This window comes from Eublepharis macularius, chromosome 13, assembly GCF_028583425.1.
Source record: "Eublepharis macularius isolate TG4126 chromosome 13, MPM_Emac_v1.0, whole genome shotgun sequence".
NCBI classification, from domain to species: domain Eukaryota; kingdom Metazoa; phylum Chordata; class Lepidosauria; order Squamata; family Eublepharidae; genus Eublepharis; species Eublepharis macularius.
In genome coordinates, this window is record NC_072802.1 from 2,679,657 (window position 1) to 2,697,797 (window position 18,141).

At 47.7% G+C, this 18,141-nt stretch overlaps 1 protein-coding gene across 1 annotated transcript in view; it reads right to left on the reverse strand.

Annotated features, from left to right (window-relative positions):
• Positions 1 to 18,141, reverse strand: part of EFNB1 (ephrin B1) — a 157,881-nt gene that overhangs the window by 5,769 nt on the left and 133,971 nt on the right. The window contains exons 3-4 of the mRNA XM_054996065.1: positions 14,052 to 14,144; positions 2,279 to 2,410 (exon numbers count right to left, since the gene is read on the reverse strand). Coding sequence (XP_054852040.1) covers positions 2,279 to 2,410; positions 14,052 to 14,144 — 225 coding nt within the window. The remainder of the gene's footprint in view (positions 1 to 2,278; positions 2,411 to 14,051; positions 14,145 to 18,141) is intronic.

Here is an 18,141-nt window from a genome sequence, read left to right on the forward strand (position 1 = left end):
GCCAGAAGCGAGTTCCACAATCCCTCCATGGTGGCACCTCAACATCTTGCTAAAACCTCTTATGATCATCTCTGGCCTGCCTTTTAAGAGCTGCAGTTGAGCAGGCATAGAATAGTTTTAAATCCTTATCATACCTTAATGAGTTCGTTTGACTGGAGTAGAGGGCAGGCATTTCTCCCTCCTTAGCAGACAGAAATCTCAACCACCACTTTGGCTGTAAGAAGTCTGGAACGGGACTGGAAAGTGGAAGGCACCCACATCCCAGACTGCTCACGAGGCCCCAGCTTCTGCTGCCAGGAACGAGCACTGCGCTCTATTTCTTCACATAGCCAGCCACAGTAACTGACAGCCGCCTCCTGTACTGGCACAGGGAAGCAGCAGCTGGCACGTGGCTGCCTTTGCCTCACCACCCTGTGGAGGAAAAGCGACCCGATCCCTTCTGTAACTGGAGATGCTGACGAGTGCGCCTGGGCCCATGCGTATGCCAAGCAGGCGGTCTATCGCGGCCATGTCTAGTGGCTTTTCTGGGGCGCAGTGCCAAGGGGCTGAGCGCATGCTTGCCCAACTTCCAGGGCCAGGCCGTGGGACGTTTAGAGCTCAAAGCCTGGCTGCATCCTCAGGCCAGGGCACCAAGGCAGGCCTCAAGCAAGCCTGGATGATACCGAGGGAAGCAGCCGCTCCTTCTCGGTGATTCTACACCCTTCAGAAACGGCTCATATCCAGCTTGCGGAGCCCCTTCTCTGCAGACGAGAGAAAGAGCTGGAAACCTGCCAGGCTCCTCTTCTGGTTCCAACAGGCCGTAGTTGTTACGACTACCCAGAGGGGAAACTGCCAGTCCTCACGGCCTGCTCCCCCCTTTTCCATCTGATCTTACTTAGGAAACCTCCTCAAAGGCCTTCTGCACGGGCCCAGCTCACAAAACCTGTTGAGCAGCTTCTCCCCCACTGCCAAGAGATGTCCAGCTGCCAGGACCCAGCTGAGCAGAAGGGCACGAAAAGGAAGAGCCCCCTCTGAAGAGGGATTGAGAGGGAAGTAGCAAAGGGAATTCTTCTCCTGGCCCGCAGACCGGATTGCATTTGCCAAGTTTGAGCCACAAGCAATAAGAGAATCTTCTGCAGAAGAGGTGTCAACAGACACAGGCTACAACAGTCTCACAAACAACTAAAAAACCCAGGTGAATCAGAAACCTTTCTTTAAAAAAAAGCAAGTTAGGCCTCTTCCACATGGTGAACTTTACATTGGGTTTGCTGCATCTTCAATCCCTGACAATCAGACCTGCTTTATTCACTGGTTCTGGCCCCACACGGCTTCGATTCTTTAGTTCTACACTTAGAGGGAGTTGAACGGAAGTGGTGTCAGTTTTTTATTTCTGCACTAGAAAAATGCCCCGTTCCTCCTGCAGGCTTTGAAGACTGGTCAGTTTCCTCAGTCGATTGCTGAGGAAACTCACAAGGGGGTTTTTTGGTCTTTTTTTTTTAACAGCACCAAGGCTGCAACACTACTGTGTTTTTTTAAAAAATGCCAAAAAAGAATGGGAAAACAGGCAAAAGCTTTAAAGTATCAAGTGAGATTCAGGGCTGTCTGCAGAGTTTTTGTGTTACCTGTACTGCAGCTTCTCACCTCCCAGCTACAAGGTTTTTTCTCCCTTCTTTTAAGGCACCAACATTGTAACATTGCTATTTAAATGTATTTGGTTCTGTCTCTATGCCTCTAGGAAAGCCCTCCATCTTCCAGACCTCATCTTCACTAGCAGACCAAAGGATAATAAAACAAATACTGATTATCACAGGGATGCTTAAAAAATGGCTCAGAAAATACGCAGGTAATGCCTAATAAGAGTATGAAGGGGGCGGAAGTGATAGGGAGGGTGTTGGTGGCAACTTTCTTTTCCCCAGCCCACAGCAAGCAGAAGCAGGTGACGCCAGGCAAATCCATCTCAGGTACTGAAAATCACGTCCTTGGTGCAGCATTCGGGTTCAATAAACGCGGAGGCTGCCCAGCCAGGCCAGAACTACCACCAATCTCTTGCTCACCCCGTTCTAATCCTAGCCATAAAAGACTGAGGAATTGCTCAGCCACAAGCAGACAGCTTGTACATGTGAGGAGAAACCTACATTTTTAATACTTGTACAATTTATTCCAAATGGAAAATTTTAGTTCTTTTGACACATCGGCTTTAAAAGGTTTGTTAAGCATTTGATGCTGTGGCACGATTGCTATGACTTAGTCTACAATTTCAGGGGCTTGACGTTATTTTCAGTACCATGCAGAATGCTACCTGGCTTCCCAGGATCCTCCACAGCAGGTGGGAATCTGTTACGTGGGCTCTGTGTGGCAATTTTCACATTATTGTCAGATTCCTTGCTGGGCCGGCTGGTCGTCAGCTGCTCTGGCATCACAGCGTTGGGATCTAGGAACAAAAGACAGAGAAGAGACGGGATGAGGATCCGCCCAAGGGGGAGCAGCTGCCGCCGTGACTCGCCTAAATGATCGGTGCTGAACGCCGCCTCGATCCTTTGCTGAACAGCAACGCGGGGGCCACGTGAGCTCGGTGCAGGAGACACGGACTGTGCAGGCGACACAGAACCCCAAGATGCCGCAGGAGAGGGAACGGATGCTGGAAGTCCCTTGACGTCTCAGTGGGCAGTCGGTGGCTCGCTACGTGCACCTTCCTTAACCTACAGAGCGAGCCGTGGCACCCGCCTGACACGCGTGAATGCACGGGCACACAGGGCACGGACGTCTTTTCTTTGGTCACCACTGATCAGCAAATGCTCCAGGCTTCTCTTGACCTTGGCAATGTCTGGGGGCAGCGGGAGGGGTTGCAGCCCCCACCGTCTCATTCCCAGAGGCCGACCCACCTCCCCTATCCTGTGTATCCACATTCCGCTCTAGGGCTTAGCTACTGTTATTTCTACATCATCCAAAACCTGCCTCTAGGTAGATCAAGAGGAAATATTTTGTTTCAGCCTACAATGTGTCAATGAAGCCAAGAAGAAAGGAATGGTATAAATATCTGAATAAATAATAAAAGCCAAGGATTGGAAACCTCACACTACTGCTTCTCAGTGCAACAAAAGTCTCACACAAGAACAGAAAAAATCCCAATTTTGTAATCAGAACACACTTAACACTAATTCCTTTGTTTAATGTGCAGATCTTACTTGCACTCTGCAAGTTTCAGTTTTTAGCAATGGAGAAGAAACATAGCATATAAAGTACCAAAATGGGGGGGGGGGGGAGGAGGAGAGAGAGAAAAGAGGGAACCCCGTAACAGGCCCAGCATCTCATTCCTGGCCGCCAGACACAGCTATTTATATCTGCTTCTGGTTTCTGAGCCATCTCTCACTCTCTGAATCACTCAACTGGCAAACTTCCTAATTGTAAGTGCTGAGAAATCCAAAGTTGTCGTCTTTGCAGGAGGAGGCCGATCGAAGGAAAAGTGCTGGAGGATAGTAAATACCAACACTGAACAAGCCATGTTTAGATATTTAGGAATTACATTCTCCAGAGACCTATCTTGGAAAAATCAGTTCCAATCTATTTCCTATAAGTTAACACCATATTTAAATGCCTTGAAACATTTTTTTCACACAAAAGGAGGGCAATATTACCCTGCAGTTATAAGGATTTTGGGGGGGTAGAATTAATCAAATGATACTTTATGGTGCCCGAGTGTGGGTCGAAGGTATGTCCGAGACTATTGATGCCTTCTTATTAAAATTTCTGAGAAAAATAACCAGGTTACCAAAGTGTGTATCCAGTATAGCTATCCGCCAAGAAGAAGCGATCTCTTCATTAGAATCAACAGCTTCGCTAGATGCATTTAGACTTAGAATTAAGATCCTTTTAAACTACAGATCTATACTCTTTTTTAGATTAAGAGAAGATCCAGAATAAATGGAAGAGGCTAGTTGATCAGAGACTGGAACAATTAGGTTTTACTCCAATTTTACTACTTTTTCTGGGAAGTGAGAAAACCGCATTCCAAAGGGTCAAAAAGCAGTTATAGATTCCAGGAGCACAAATCGGCGAGCAAGAAGGGTCTGTTTTCTTGCCTATAATGGACTTGAAAACGGTGTTGCACTTACCTGTAACTGTTGTTCATCTACGTCTTTGCGCGGGCGCAGGCTGGCTGATGGAATGATTTTTCAAGCTCTCAAATGCAGTTCCTTCAGTTCCTCCTATGCCACTGGAAGTCAAAGTAATCTCACAGCGGGGTAGGAGGGAGGGAATGTGTGTCTGCACGAAGACCTAGACGAACAACTGCTACAGGTAAGCGTAACACTGTTTTCATTGTCGGTCTTCAGTGCAGTCCCACACTGGGAGTATAGCAAGCTACTCACCAGTGGAGGAGGGTGTGAGATGTTCAAGCCAAAAGTGAGTGCAGAGCATCAACCAACAGGGCGACCTTCCAGGAGAGGCGGTCAAGATCAAAAGAGGCCAGGGGCTCAAAAGGTGCTAACATAAGTTGACACAACACTAGGGATAGGCACCACTATGGTAGTGGAAGTCTTCTAGGTGGGAAGGTGTTATTTACTCCTTTCAGGAATTGTTTAGATGCCTGGTGTGAGAACACTGTTTTACCATCTCCATGAAAAGTGGAGATAGCCACCAGGTGGATCTTAATTGACGAGGCTGCTAGACCACTCTTCAACAGTGACAACAAATAATTGAATATGACTGCCAAAGGGCAGGAGAAGGGAGAAAAAGTTGTTTCGGCTATCCATTTGGAGAAGCGAGACCATTTATGCCTGTAGGAAGATCTGGTTGATTGTTTACGAATGTTTAACATAATCTGGGTTACTTCTCTAGAGAAGGGAGCTACATTGGGAGTAGAAGCCAGGCTGTAAGCTTGAGAACCACTATGTTATGATGTAGCACCTGCCCTCTGTGGATAAGATCTGGAACCTCCGGAGGGTTTATGTATGAACCCTGAGCCATTTCCCACAGTGTTGGAAACCAGTCTCTGTGTGGCCAAAAAGGGGTGATCAGGATGCAGTGTGAATGGAAGTGATGGATTCTGTGGAGAACCTTGGGAATTAGGGGTATGGGTGGGAAAGTTTGGTGTAGTGGTTAAGAGCACGGGACTCTAATCTGGAGAGCCGGGTTTGATTCCCCACTCTTCCACAAAGCCAGCTGGGTGACCTTGGGCGAGTCACAGTTCTCTTGAGCTCTCTTAGCCCCACCCACCTCACAGGGTGATTGTTGTGGGGTAATAATAACACTTTGTAAACCGCTCTGAGTGGGCATTAAGTTGTCCTGAAGGGCGGTATATAAATCGGTTATTATTATTATTATTAAAGAGTAGAACAGGGCCCGCTCCCAGGGGATTTGAAATGTGTCCTCAAGGAGTTTGGATCTGTTTGCCGCTTTGGAGCAGAGGATCAGTGAGGCCGTTCCTCCCTGCTTGTTGACATAATAGAGGGTGGTTCTGTTGTCTGTGCGGACCTGGACCCTCTTGTCACAGAGAAGATCTGTAAAAGAAGCAAGGGAGTACCTGATTGCCCTCAGTTCCAGAACATTAATGTGCACAGAACACTCCGAGTGTGACCATGTTCCCTGCACTGATAATTCCCCACAGTGTACGCTCCACCCCATGAGGGAAGCATCTGTAGTAATACAAGTTTCAGGTAACTATTCCAAATAGCGTTCCCTGGAGAAGGTTAGCCTCTAGGAACCACCAGACCAGAGACCTAACTATTGCCCTGGGAACAGAGAGTCTCCTTCTCTGTCAAAGTGTCATATGAACCAATTTTGGAGTGGTCTTCTGTGGAGGCGGGCAAAAGGGACTACACTGATAGCAGAAGCCACAAGTCTTAGGAGTTTCTGAATTCTTATAACAGGTTGAAAACAGTTGTTTTTAAATCTGGCAATTAGTTACTGGAAGGATCTAGCCCTGTCTAATGGTAGGAAGGATCTCCCCACTGTGGACTCTAACCTAGCCCCAATAAATTGTATATTTTGTGTGGATATTAAGGCAGATTTCTTCCAATTGATCACTAGTCCTAGACGGGACATGGTCTGGATCAGGGGTCATTTCGTAGAAAAAAAGCTGCAGGAACTCATTAGCATAACTCATTAGTGTTTGCCACGCTCCTTGACATCATCGGAAGTGTGTTATTGGCATGATTGATTTGCATATGCCACACCTCCTGGCAACACCCACCCACCCCTCAGGCTCCACCCCCCAAATCTGTCTTTTCTAGCCAGAATAGAGCATCTCAACAGAAAGCCAGCAAAGCAGAAATTTTTAAATAAAAAATTCCAGTCCACATGGAGGGGGGGACATACAGTAACATTCAACAGTCAACAAAGCAAGCAGAATACCCCCTCCCCCCGGAGATACTCACACCGCTTGCAGTCTGTAGGAGGATGGTGCTGGCTGGCCACGCAGCCTGCTCCGGAAGCCGCCACGGGCCACGCACTGCCTCAACTGGCCTGCAGGTTGAGAGGACAGGCCATGCAGGCTGACGTGGCAGCGGCTGGCCACGAGGCCTGCTCCAGAGGCTGCCATAGGCCGCCTTGACCAACCCGCAGGCCGGGAGGACGGGCCGCACAGGCTGCTGTGGTGGCGGCTGGCCATGGGGCCTGCTCCGGAGGCCGCTGCAGGCCACCTCAACCAGCCTGCATGCTGGGAGCACAGGCCGCAGCAGCAATGGTTGGCCACGGGGCCTGCTCCAGAGGCCCCCCACACGGCGGCCCCCCCTGCACGGCCACCCCCGGCTTCCTACCTGCTGCTGCCTCCGCTGCCACCTGCTGCTAAAGACACTGGCAGTGGGGAGGCAGAGGAATCACATGGGCAGCCCCCCATGTGATCTCTTTTTGGATCTTCCGGAACGCCGTTTTGGTGCATCCCCCCTCCCCCAAAAATGAGACGTGGTCTGGATGGTGATCTCAATCCGCTCCTGTAGGAGATTTTCAAGATCAGGCAACCAGTAGTCAGTTGTCCAGGTAAGGGTAGACGGAACAGCCCTAGACTTCAGATGTGCGGCCACAACTGCCATACATTTAGCAAATACTTGGGGGGGGGGGCAGATGAAAGGCCAAATGGGAGGAGTGAATATTGAAAGATTTCTCCTTGGAAGTAGAATCTGATATACTTCCCATGGTCAGGGTATATTGCGATATGAAAATAGGCATCTTTGAGGTCAATGACTGCGAACCAGTTGCTTGGTTCTAAATATTGTAAGACACAGGAGAGGGTCAATGTTCTAAATTTTTCACCTTTAACGAACAAGTTAAGTTGGTGAAGGTGTAGTATAGGACGGAATCCTTCGTCCTTTTTCTCCACCAGGGAGTATCTGGAAAAGAAGCCCCTTGGAGATTCTTGGGGTGAAATCCTCTGAATGGCTCCCTTAGCAAGGAGCTCTTTGATTACCGGAGAGAGGGCTTCAACTGGGTGCGTAGATACGTTGCAAGGTAAAGATAACTGTGGCAACTTCGTAAAATGTAAACGGTAACCGTAACGCACAACTTGAAGGACCCAGGAGTCCATAGAAATCTATGCCCAATGGTCCATGAAAGGGGCCAACCTATCCCTGAACATTTAGGACTATTAGGAGGTTAATCAGAAAAGAGATTTTTGCCCCTGCCCTGACTTTGGAAAACTTAGTTGAGGCTGCTTGGATCTAGGTTTGCTGGACCTTCCTGTTCCTCTACGAGGGTAGGTGAAGTATGAACTTTGTTGATAAGATTGATAAGGCTTGTAGGAGCACCTTGGTGCTGGTAAGACTGACGACTCTGGTAGTGTAGCCTGAAAGCTGTTGTTGCTGCTGGTGCTGAGAGGCGATGACACCTAGTGAACGTGCCATCTGTTGATTCTTCTCCATCTGCTGAAGAGATTCATCAGTGTGTTCCAAGAATAACGATGATCCCTCAAATGAGAAGTCTTCAATCATATTGCATTTCTCTTGAGGAAGAGCGGTGGAGTGTAGCCATGAGTGGTGCCAAAGCTGAGGCCATGGCTCTAGTCGAACAGTCTGCGGCATGTTTGCCAGCAGACATCTGCTGCTTGGCAAGCCTTATCTCCTCCCGCTGAAGCGCTTGAATGAGTGTCTTCCTCTCTGATGGTAGATCCTGACAGTAGTTGGATAATCAGTCCCACAGGAATAAGTTATACAAACCCATGATAGTCTGGTAGTTCGTGATCCTAAATTCAAGTGCTGCTGATGAATATGTCTTGTGCCCAAGAGCATCCAGTTTTGGCCTTCTTTATCCACTGAGGATGAACGGGAGCCATAGCGGTGTCTAGATTGTTCCTCTCCAGTAACGAAGGAGGAAGGACGTGGGTATGTAAAAAGAAAAATGCAATCCTTCTGCTGGAGCTTGTAGGTGTTCTCTAGCTTGCATGATGTAGCAGGTGTTGACGCTGGTTTCTCCCAGACTGCATATGCAATGTCCAAGAGGTCCTCCACCGGTGGAAAAGCTACTGAGTCTGGTGAGCTGGAGTAAAGTGCCTGGAGCACCTTGCTCTTGGGTTTTGGGAGTGGTAGCAGTCACGTCTAGGTCCAGAGCACATGCCATCCAGAGCATTTGTTTGGAAAATAGGCGGGAATTTTCAGTTGGAGAGACAGATGTAGTGTCCCCTACTGCTTCCTCTGGGGAGAGATCCAACACAGGTTCTGACACTGGATCGGAATGGTGAGAAGCCACTTCCTCTTCATCCGAGCATTCTGACAGGGTAGGCAAACGGTCATGGAACCAACATGATCTGATGGATCACCCTGTCAGATCCAGAGGCGCTCGAGTTGGTAAGGTCCCGATTGGAACCAAAGGTGGAACCGATGAAGGAAAAAGTGGCGCAGACTGGAGCCATGAGAGAAAGTCCTACCAATTCGGAATCTGAATTGGCATACCCTGAAACGCGGAGAGAGGAGTCTGGGTTGTTTGAAGTGGGTTCCATGCCGCAGAAGATGCTGGCGTCAGTTTCGAAGGTGTAGTAACCGAGGTTGACGGCAAGCACGGAACTGCACTTGGATCTGGAGAGAAGGTAGGTTGGATCTACTCGATAGGGCTCATGACTTCTTCATCCCTATGCAGAAGAGTGGGTGGTGGTGATGGAGTCGCTGGTTGTTGGAGGACTTCCTCTTCAATGATAAGGGATGGAAAGGAGGACAAAGATTGGTGGCGCTGATGTGAGGGCTTCGATGCCAATTTCTGCAAGTGTTTTGACGTAGACTTGCTCTTTTTAGATAGAGGTTCCAATGTCACTCGGTCCTCTCGAGAAAATGAGTGGTGTCTTTTCAATTCCAACTTTGACCTCGTACCCTTGGGTGGGAGCCGGGGGCCTCATGGGGTCAGACATCGGGTCAGGTGTCAGAACCGAAGCAGGTTCCACTGTGGATCTGGTGTACTGGCTATTGAGCTGGGCAGATCACATTCAGAGTGTGATTTGGAATCCTGCTTGGCTGAATGGGAAGCAGACGGCTTATTGGAGACTGTGAGGGATAATGCCCATAAAGCACCTTTTAGGCACGCAGCCCGATCGTTTCTGGCCCTGGGGGTAACCTGTTTGCAGTGTGGGCAAGCCCCCGCGTTGTGGCCTTCTCCGAGGCAGAGCAAACATAGCTAGCTCATGCTTGTCCGAGTGTGTCATCTTTGTACTGCAGCGGGTACATTTTTTAAACAGTGCCTTCTGATGGTTGTTGTGGGTTTTCCGGGCTGTATTGCCGTGGTCTTGGCATTGTAGTTCCTGACGTTTCGCCAGCAGCTGTGGCTGGCATCTTCAGAGGTGTAGCACCAAAAGGTGCTACACCTCTGAAGATGCCAGCCACAGCTGCTGGCGAAACGTCAGGAACTACAATGCCAAGACCACGGCAATACAGCCCGGAAAACCCACAACAACCATCGTTCTCCGGCCGTGAAAGCCTTCGACAGTGCCTTCTGAGATGCTGTAGACATCGTGATCCCAAAGAGACAATAGGAAAGATAAGAAAGACTAAGGAGCAAGAGAGAGAGATAGAAAGAACCTTTCTCAATGGTGGCAAGAAAGGAACTGAGGGAAGAAGGGTTGCTCTGCCCAGCAACACTGCATTCGGTGGGAAGCTCTGCACAAGTGTGTTGCTGGGGAGGAGCACTCTCTAGCATTGGAGAGCTTGAAAAATCTTTCCATCGGCTGGCCCATATCTGTGCAGTCCCAATGTGGGACTGCACTGAAGACTAACAATGAACCTCCGGTTACTTTACCAGCATATTTAAAGTCCATGACAGTACCCCGATACTGAGATATTTTCTTGGCTGCTAGATTGAGCCCTATATTAACTCCAGAAATGAAAGATCGCTTTTTGAGAACTCCCTTTTCAGAACACAGGTGTCTCTGCAATACAGGGAAGATAGGTACCTTGGCCCATCTAGTTACTGAATGACCAAATTTCAGCAAGGAGAGAGAAAGATGGATTACTTCAATACTTGAGAAGAATGAGCTCACAAATATTCATCAGAGCTTTTCCTTTCTTTTACAAGATAAGGACCCATATACTGCCAAGGTCACTGGCACCTTACCTTTTAGCAATTCAACCTAAAATTAGAAAAATGTTGTGTTTGGAGTGAGATTCCCCTACTGTTGTTGTTGTTGTTGTTGTTGTTGTTGTTGTTGTTAGTAGTAGTAGTAGTATTTTGGCTTTTGTTCGTTAATGCAGGATTAGGCTCAAGGCTGTGGCCAAAAGTGCTGTAACGGGAAAGGAAGGGAAAGGATCTGGCAAACTTTTAAGAACTGCAGCTGTGAAGATTCTGAAACAACCACTAAACCTGAAGCTAGAATTAAGCTTGGATGCAATTACTGTCAGGGATGCTCCCTCCGCCACAAATGAAGGTAGACGCTCTGTCTGCCCACTCCACTGCCCACCCACACAAAGCTACCTTGGGCTGGGATATCTAGGATTTCCAGGTGTCCAGTTTTCACCCCGACAATCTGATACTTTCTTGGACTGTCTGGGAAATCTTCAAAGAAAATACCGGACATTTAAATGTCTGGTATTTCCACACAGTGCGGAGGAGGAGTGGCTGAGGCAAGCAAGATGAACAGCAACGCCAGCTGCTGTTGGGCCCGGGTGTGCAAGAATTTGGGCAGGTGGTTGACAGTGCCAGCAGATTGCTATGGTTGCTGATACACCATGTGGCTGGCGGGTGTCTCAGCACCTGGTCGGAGGGGAGGGCACATGTGGGCTCTTGCCAAGAAGAGTGGAGCTCAGGCACCCCCTCCCTGCCTCCTCCCTTCTCCCTGTGCTTCCACCCAGCAGCCAATCTGTTTCTGGAGTGCACAAAAAAGCGAAGGAAAGTGAGAAGAGGAGCTACAGGAAGGCTGGGAAGGTCGGTGTTTAAACAGAGAGATGTTGTTTACTACATGACATCAGATGAATGAAGCTGATGGAGAAGTCAGATGGGGAAGGGATAGGAGTATGTATGAACTGGGGTCAGGGGAGAAGGGGAGGCACTCTGGAGATGATTCAAGGCATGTTTCTTTCTTATTGTAGCATAACTGAAATAGACTGTGGCGGCAATCATAAACTTGCCTGTAAGACCCACTGAACTCCAAGGGATTTACTTGTGAATATACAGGCTTAGGGATGTGCTCTGTGAGGTTTTGTACAAAAATACTATGTTTGGGGCTGACTTTGACCCCCCACCAAGACCCTACAGCTTCCAGTTTTCAACAGGAAGTGATGTTATTGGGATCTCTGGAGGAAGCATGCTATGTGCACACATGAGAAACACAGAGTGAGTCCAGCATTTGGGTTGATATCATCGGACAACTGTAGGGATATACACAAGATGCAGCCAAAGAAAACAGTCTGTGTTGTTTTCAGTTTGACACGGTTTTCAGTTTGACACTGAGAGATCCCTGTCTTTCGGTGCTACACCTCTGAAGATGCCAGTCGCAGCTGCTGGCAAAACGCCAGGAACTACAATGCCAAGACCACGGCAATACAGCCCGGAAAACCCACAACAACCATAGTCTGTGTTGTGTTTGAACTTCACTGCAAGGCACTTGTTTGGTTCACAGGACCGATCTACTTTGATCAGCAAGCAGATCTCTGCCAGAAATGGGGAGCAAGCCATTCCTTTCTGGGCACAGAGTTCTTCCCACCCCAGTCATTTGTCTGTTCACCCTCTCCCTCCTCTCCACTCCCAACCTGCTCTTGGATTACAAACATTTTTGTGCAGATAGAGACTCGCTTGCATCAATATTTATAAATATGTTTGTTAAACCAATGGTTTCTTTTAAAAAAACCCAACTCTTCAAAGCATGTAATGTTCACAATAAAGAAATGCAGGAAACAGCAGGTGGATATCCTCAGTCTCTTTAGCTTCCACTGTGAAATGCCATTAAACCTAGAAGACAGGATCACTCCCCTGCTAGCAACTGAACCCATGCAAAAACCATGTTTCACCTCTGAGTTGGGACCACTTTTTTGTGTAGTAAAACTTCTGGGGACTCTATAAAGCTCACAAATCTCAACCATCAGTATGTCAAGGGAAGGGACGACGGATGGGCATCTGCTCCAAGCAGCCCACATCCAGAATCCCACACACCCCAACAGGCAACTCATTTAAAACGTATTTCTCCCGTACACTGGACTCTCCAGCAGAACGGGTCAAACCCATCGAACCCAGTATTTCAGAATGCCACCAGCTAGACTCTCTAGGAGATCAAAAGCAGGGCATGATGTCTTGCCAAAAATCTAATATGTACTGAAGTGAGAAGCCATGTTATTGTGCTGGTACATTGATAGGGAAGCTGATACTCCAAGCATAGCCCTCGGGAGAGAAGAATCAACGTATTGTTTTATTTCTTACTTCAGTCTCAACCGAGCATAGGATTCAAGCTGGCAGTTGTCATTTATGTGACTCCAAGAGATAAGGGGAAACCAGTCCCCTATAAAAGGTTAATAGAGCTGACCAAAGAACATCACAGACTTAAGCCACGGGGAAGGTTCACACAACCCAGCTCTAGAGGTGAGCACGAACCAGGAAAAAAATGAACCGTGTGGTTCGTGGAATTTCACAAACCACAAATTTTCACGAACTTGCCTCAGTTCATGAACCGGTTCGTGGGGTTTAAATGCTTCGCAGTGACACGGAAAGGGGTATTTAAACCCCCAGATCAGCTGCTTGTTGGGGATCTCCCTGACAAGCAGCTAATCCAAGCCGGTGGGGCCTCAGCTGGTTTGGACAGACAAGTTTCATTCTCTGTAGCACCAATAACTCCAAGGACAACCTCAGATAAGAGGGAATGGTAATTAACAGAAGGAGAGGAACAGCAGTATCCCTGTTATTTTGCTGAGGCCTATTCATTTATTTATATCCCACTCCCACCTTCCCAAGATCAAAAGTGGCTTACAATACAAAAGGCAATAAAAGCATAAAACCCACAAACAGGAGAAGGGGGAAAGGCTCTGAAATGCAGAGAAGTCTCTGTCTGTCTGTCTGCCTGTCTTCTGCTTCTGCCAGATCTTCCTTCCTGCTCTAGGCCCTCAGGCCTAGTCAAAGGGCAAGAGCCCTTTAGAGCTCTTGCCTTCTGGCCTGCGCCTCTGGGCATGCCCAGGGTTTAAATACCTGTAGCAGAGGAGAAACAAACTCAGCTAGATGTTCTTCAGCTACTGCTAGCCATCGAAGATCTTCCTCCCATGCCAGAAATGGCTTCTGTGGGAAAAGAAGGGATGGTGGATCATGCCCAACACCACCGAGTTCTGTTCTACAGGAATATTATAAATTTCTAAAACAGAATGGAAGGTGGAGGGAATAACAGGGAACACCATCAGGTTTCATTTTCCAGCATGGTATAAAGGTCTCAAAAGTACCCAGAGTTCTGAAAAGGTCACACCTAAAAGCAGCACAAATGTACAGTTTATCGCTATGATTTCCCATATCTAAAACCAAGTTCCAGCGGGGCTCGCTCCAGCGTTTTATCTTCATTATCATTGCTGAGAAAGGTGCACAACTCCGAAAGAACCAGACAGACTCTCTGAGATTCCAAAACAGCCTGCGATCCCACCCTCCAATCTGACATTTATAAAAGGCCCCAAGAAACTGTGGAGCAGCTGACGCACCTTGTCCTACTTTCATGATGATCTTCATGGACTGTGTTTGGCAGACCCCACCTTCTCTGTTCTCCAAGCCTTCCAGAGACCCATTGGAAGTGGCTGCAGGAAGAAAAAGAAATGAGAAAGTATGATGATTGTGCAAGGCTGACTTTGTGTAGACAGCATGCTTGGGGTGTAAAGGAACACTGAAACAACAGCCCGATGCTTTTGCCTAGAAGACTTGCTTTCTACAAAGCCACAGCGGTTGGTCAGCAAGCTGGCAAGGAATAAAATCAGAAAGCTGAGTAGCAGCTCAAAATGGCCAACTGCAAGTGCAACCTGAATAATTTACTATTTAAATTTAAAGGCAGCTTAAAGTGACATACAAATCCTTTAAATGGAAAGAAACACGACACCACCGTGAAAAGAGGGGCAGCAAATTCATGTGTATAAAAGCCAGTTCCAACACTGATACCTTCTAAAACCCACAAAAGGAACAAGCAAGAGCCACGTTGTTGCTCACACACAGGGAGCAGGTTCAGTGCCCCACCCCACCCCAATCCTCATTTTCTCCCATGGAATGGAACGTTTGGTCAGAGCTTCTGCAAGTGGGGTACTGTGCACCCCCAAAAGCGCAACATATAACACCACCCCACCTCTTAATGGTAACGGAAGGCATTTTGCTTCAGAATAAGAGGAACTAAAGAAGTGACTTTTGAAGGGGGCTTTTGAAAGAATGCTTGCAAGGGATACTGAGCCCATTTCACACTACAATCGAGAGGACAGACAGGCAAGCCCTTGAGGTGGACAAATGTGGGTGTTGCTATAACCCGTTCTGACCAACAAAACATTGGTCAGTTTGGAGTTTCGCCTCCTGGCTTCTCTCTCTCTCTCTCTCTTACTACCTTCCTGACTTCCTTAGTGCTTCCAAAAGGTTTCTGTTGTCACCAAAAGCTCTTGCCTTAGTCCCCTCACAGTTTGACTTGTCATATAGGAAATCTAAGCTATAGATTGTATTATGACAAAAGAGTCAGTATATAGGGGTGGCTGTGAGATAAAAAGAGATCCCTTGTGCTAGATGAAAGAGCTGTTTTGTAGAGTATTGATAAGTGTATTGGTTTCAGAATAGGTCCATAAACGTGGTGGTTTCAAAATAGTTATATATTCTTAAACGTTTATTCACACTCCCGGTCACAAAGACTGATTTCCCACACAGTTACCACTTGGGCTAGAAATAATAAACAGACTCAGACACAAAGGCGTATTTCTCTCAGTTCTCAGCTCGCAGAATAACGTGACTCTCTCCTCTTACCATACAAACTTGCAGACACACTGACTGAACTTTTTCTTCCGAGGATTTAAGAAGCTCCCTATTTAAACAGGGAACAGAAATGGAGGAAAGCAGCTCGAGCTTCACGGGTCAGTTTCCAGGCCCACCCGCTCCTCCACTTGCACCCTTCATCCTCCTTTGGGCCTGTGGCACCGGGGGGGGGGGGGCAGCCGCAGTCTTTCTTCTCAAAGCCACTAAACAGCAACTTCAATGGGCTGGAGATTGGACCACGGCAGACCATTCGGCGTAGTCTGCCATGGGAGGAGCCTGAAGATGACAGGACAGTCCTTTACTCAAAGCCTCTGTTTAGCCTCCACTTATGCAGATTTAAGCAAACAAGGTTTCCTTAAACAATTTTAAGGGCATCCGTACAATGGTGTGTGTGGGTGGGTGGGGGGGTAGTAGTTAGGAAAAACAGTTCCAGACAGAACTGCAGAAATTGCTGAAGCTGCCCAGAAGATGGTTTGATGGTAGGTAATAACTTATGATTGGTGTGTTGAATAAACCTGCTACTGAAAATACGTTTTTATACTACCTTGGAATGGCAAATCTGTCCGCATCAATTACCTTGGCTTCTTACTTCTAATGAGAGAGACCACTGAAGCTTGGGGTAGGGTCAGGAAAGATGCCAAGTACGGGAACAGAGAAACAGAAATACTTGGGAGTAACGCCGCGCCCTCCCCCCTCCACTGAGATCTGAGAGATCCCTGGCAACAGGGGGACCGACTGCTGGCACAAGACCACTGGAGCGCCCTGTCAGCTTGGCAGGGCCAGGGGCAGGAGCACGCTACGGCCGCTACGGCCGCTACGGCCCATACTCTGGTCGCATCCTGCAAGGTGCACCAGTTGCCTATGAACAGCATTAGGACATTTTAGCTGGTTCTAGATACAGCCACGAGGCCACTGACTATTATTATTACTATTATTACTATTAATGTCATTTATAGTCCACCTTTCTCACTGAGACTCAAGGTGGATTACACAGTATGAGATTAGTATCAAGGACATTTCCATAAACAGTGCCATAGGGCAAACAGATACAAGTTTAAAAAGACATAGCATTAGCAAGAATCCAATACAAAGAAGAAGAAATACTGAAACAGAACATGATCAGTCCGAGGACTGACAGAAAATATAAAGCACAGGTAGTACATAGGATACATATTTAAAGCAACAGATATTATGTATGGCAACACAGTGGTGAAGTCTACGGTCCCTAACTCATTAGCGAAGCATCTGAGACCCCCTCCCTAAAATACAGCCCTCCCATTTGTTGTAATTGTAAATATATTGTAATATTGTAAAGAAATATTGTAAAGAAAACACACTTTTTCTTGTTTAGTGATCCAGAGTTATTTGAGCATGCGACTTTGGGCAAGGGTCTGCTATTTCACATCACATTCTCCCACATTTCATTTGCTAATTCATTTAAGAGACGCAGCTTTAAATAATCCTAACCACACACCAATCCCATGTGCCTGTTCACCTGGGAGCTGAAAGCTACAACTCAAAAAATGTGAACAGTTTTCCAGCTTCCTAGGTATCTGGTTTTCTATGTATCCCTCCACTGGTCTACTGGTGAAGGGCAAATGCCACCTAGTCATGCCCTTAAAGGCAAATAAAATGCAAGTAAGTAGCAACAGGAATGAACAAATGCACAGGCGCATCCCGAGCCACCTGGGTCTTCATCCTGGTCATTTCAGTGCTCAGCCCGCCCACATTCCAGAAAGAAATCACCCCAACACTCGCTAGGGGAATTGACCAAAAGCTTCCTAACAATATAATAGGAGAAAGACACTACAGAGGCTAACACAGAATACCACATACCACCAAACAGCTTCTGCAGGGAAAGTGCGTGTAAACTCCGAGCACCGAAGATTTTCAAAAAGGTTTAAACTGCCTTCAGCTCCTATACAAACTCACTCGCCTCTGCAGGGAGTTTTAAGCCTCTCCCCTTCCTGCCGGACTGGAGGAAGCCTCCGCCCCTCCACAGCTGTCCTGCTGTTTTGGGGGGGGGGAGGGAGGAAATGACGCCGGTTGGGCCTAGAGGATCTTCTCTACCCAGAGAAGCACCCGTGGGCTTTTGGAGGCTGCTTTTATTCCACTGCTTTCAGAGGCACCAAGCGGGCTGGGCTTTCCAACTCCACCTCTAACGGTAAATTCTCAAGTATGTGAAACCGCCCTGGGAAATTTAGTTTGTTTTTTAGCCAAAACCTCTTACCTTCCCTCTTGGCTGTTTCCTTGAGGAACCATCTGGACTTCTGTCCCAAACGTAGATGAAACCCCACAACTATCTAGGATTCACAGACTCCTTCCACAGCAAACATTTAAACGTTAGGATCCTTCAAATTTTCTCACAAATGTGACTGGCGAGGGAACCCCCAAATCCATTTCAAATTCTGCTTTAGACCAAATACTGGTGGGAAAAAATCCTGCTGTAAAATTATGGGGGCCAGACTTATGGTGGTCATGCTGCCTGCCTGCCTGCCTGCCTGCTTGCTTTTGGGCAACGGAGATGAGAACACCCATTTTGCAGAGGAGCACAGAGCAGCATAAGAGGAATTTGCCGGCAGCCCCCCATTATGGAAACAAAACTGCAAAGCTCAAGGACAGGCGGCAGCCACACACAACGGAACGAGGCGAAGACAAGAACAATGTATGGTTTGCCACTATCGTCAATCATCACTTGGAAAAGGAAACGTCATGACCCCCCCCCCCCCCGACGAGCCCTCTGGCCACGCCAGTGACTCGAACCTGGAGGGCTCAGAGGAAGGGCCTGATGACCAG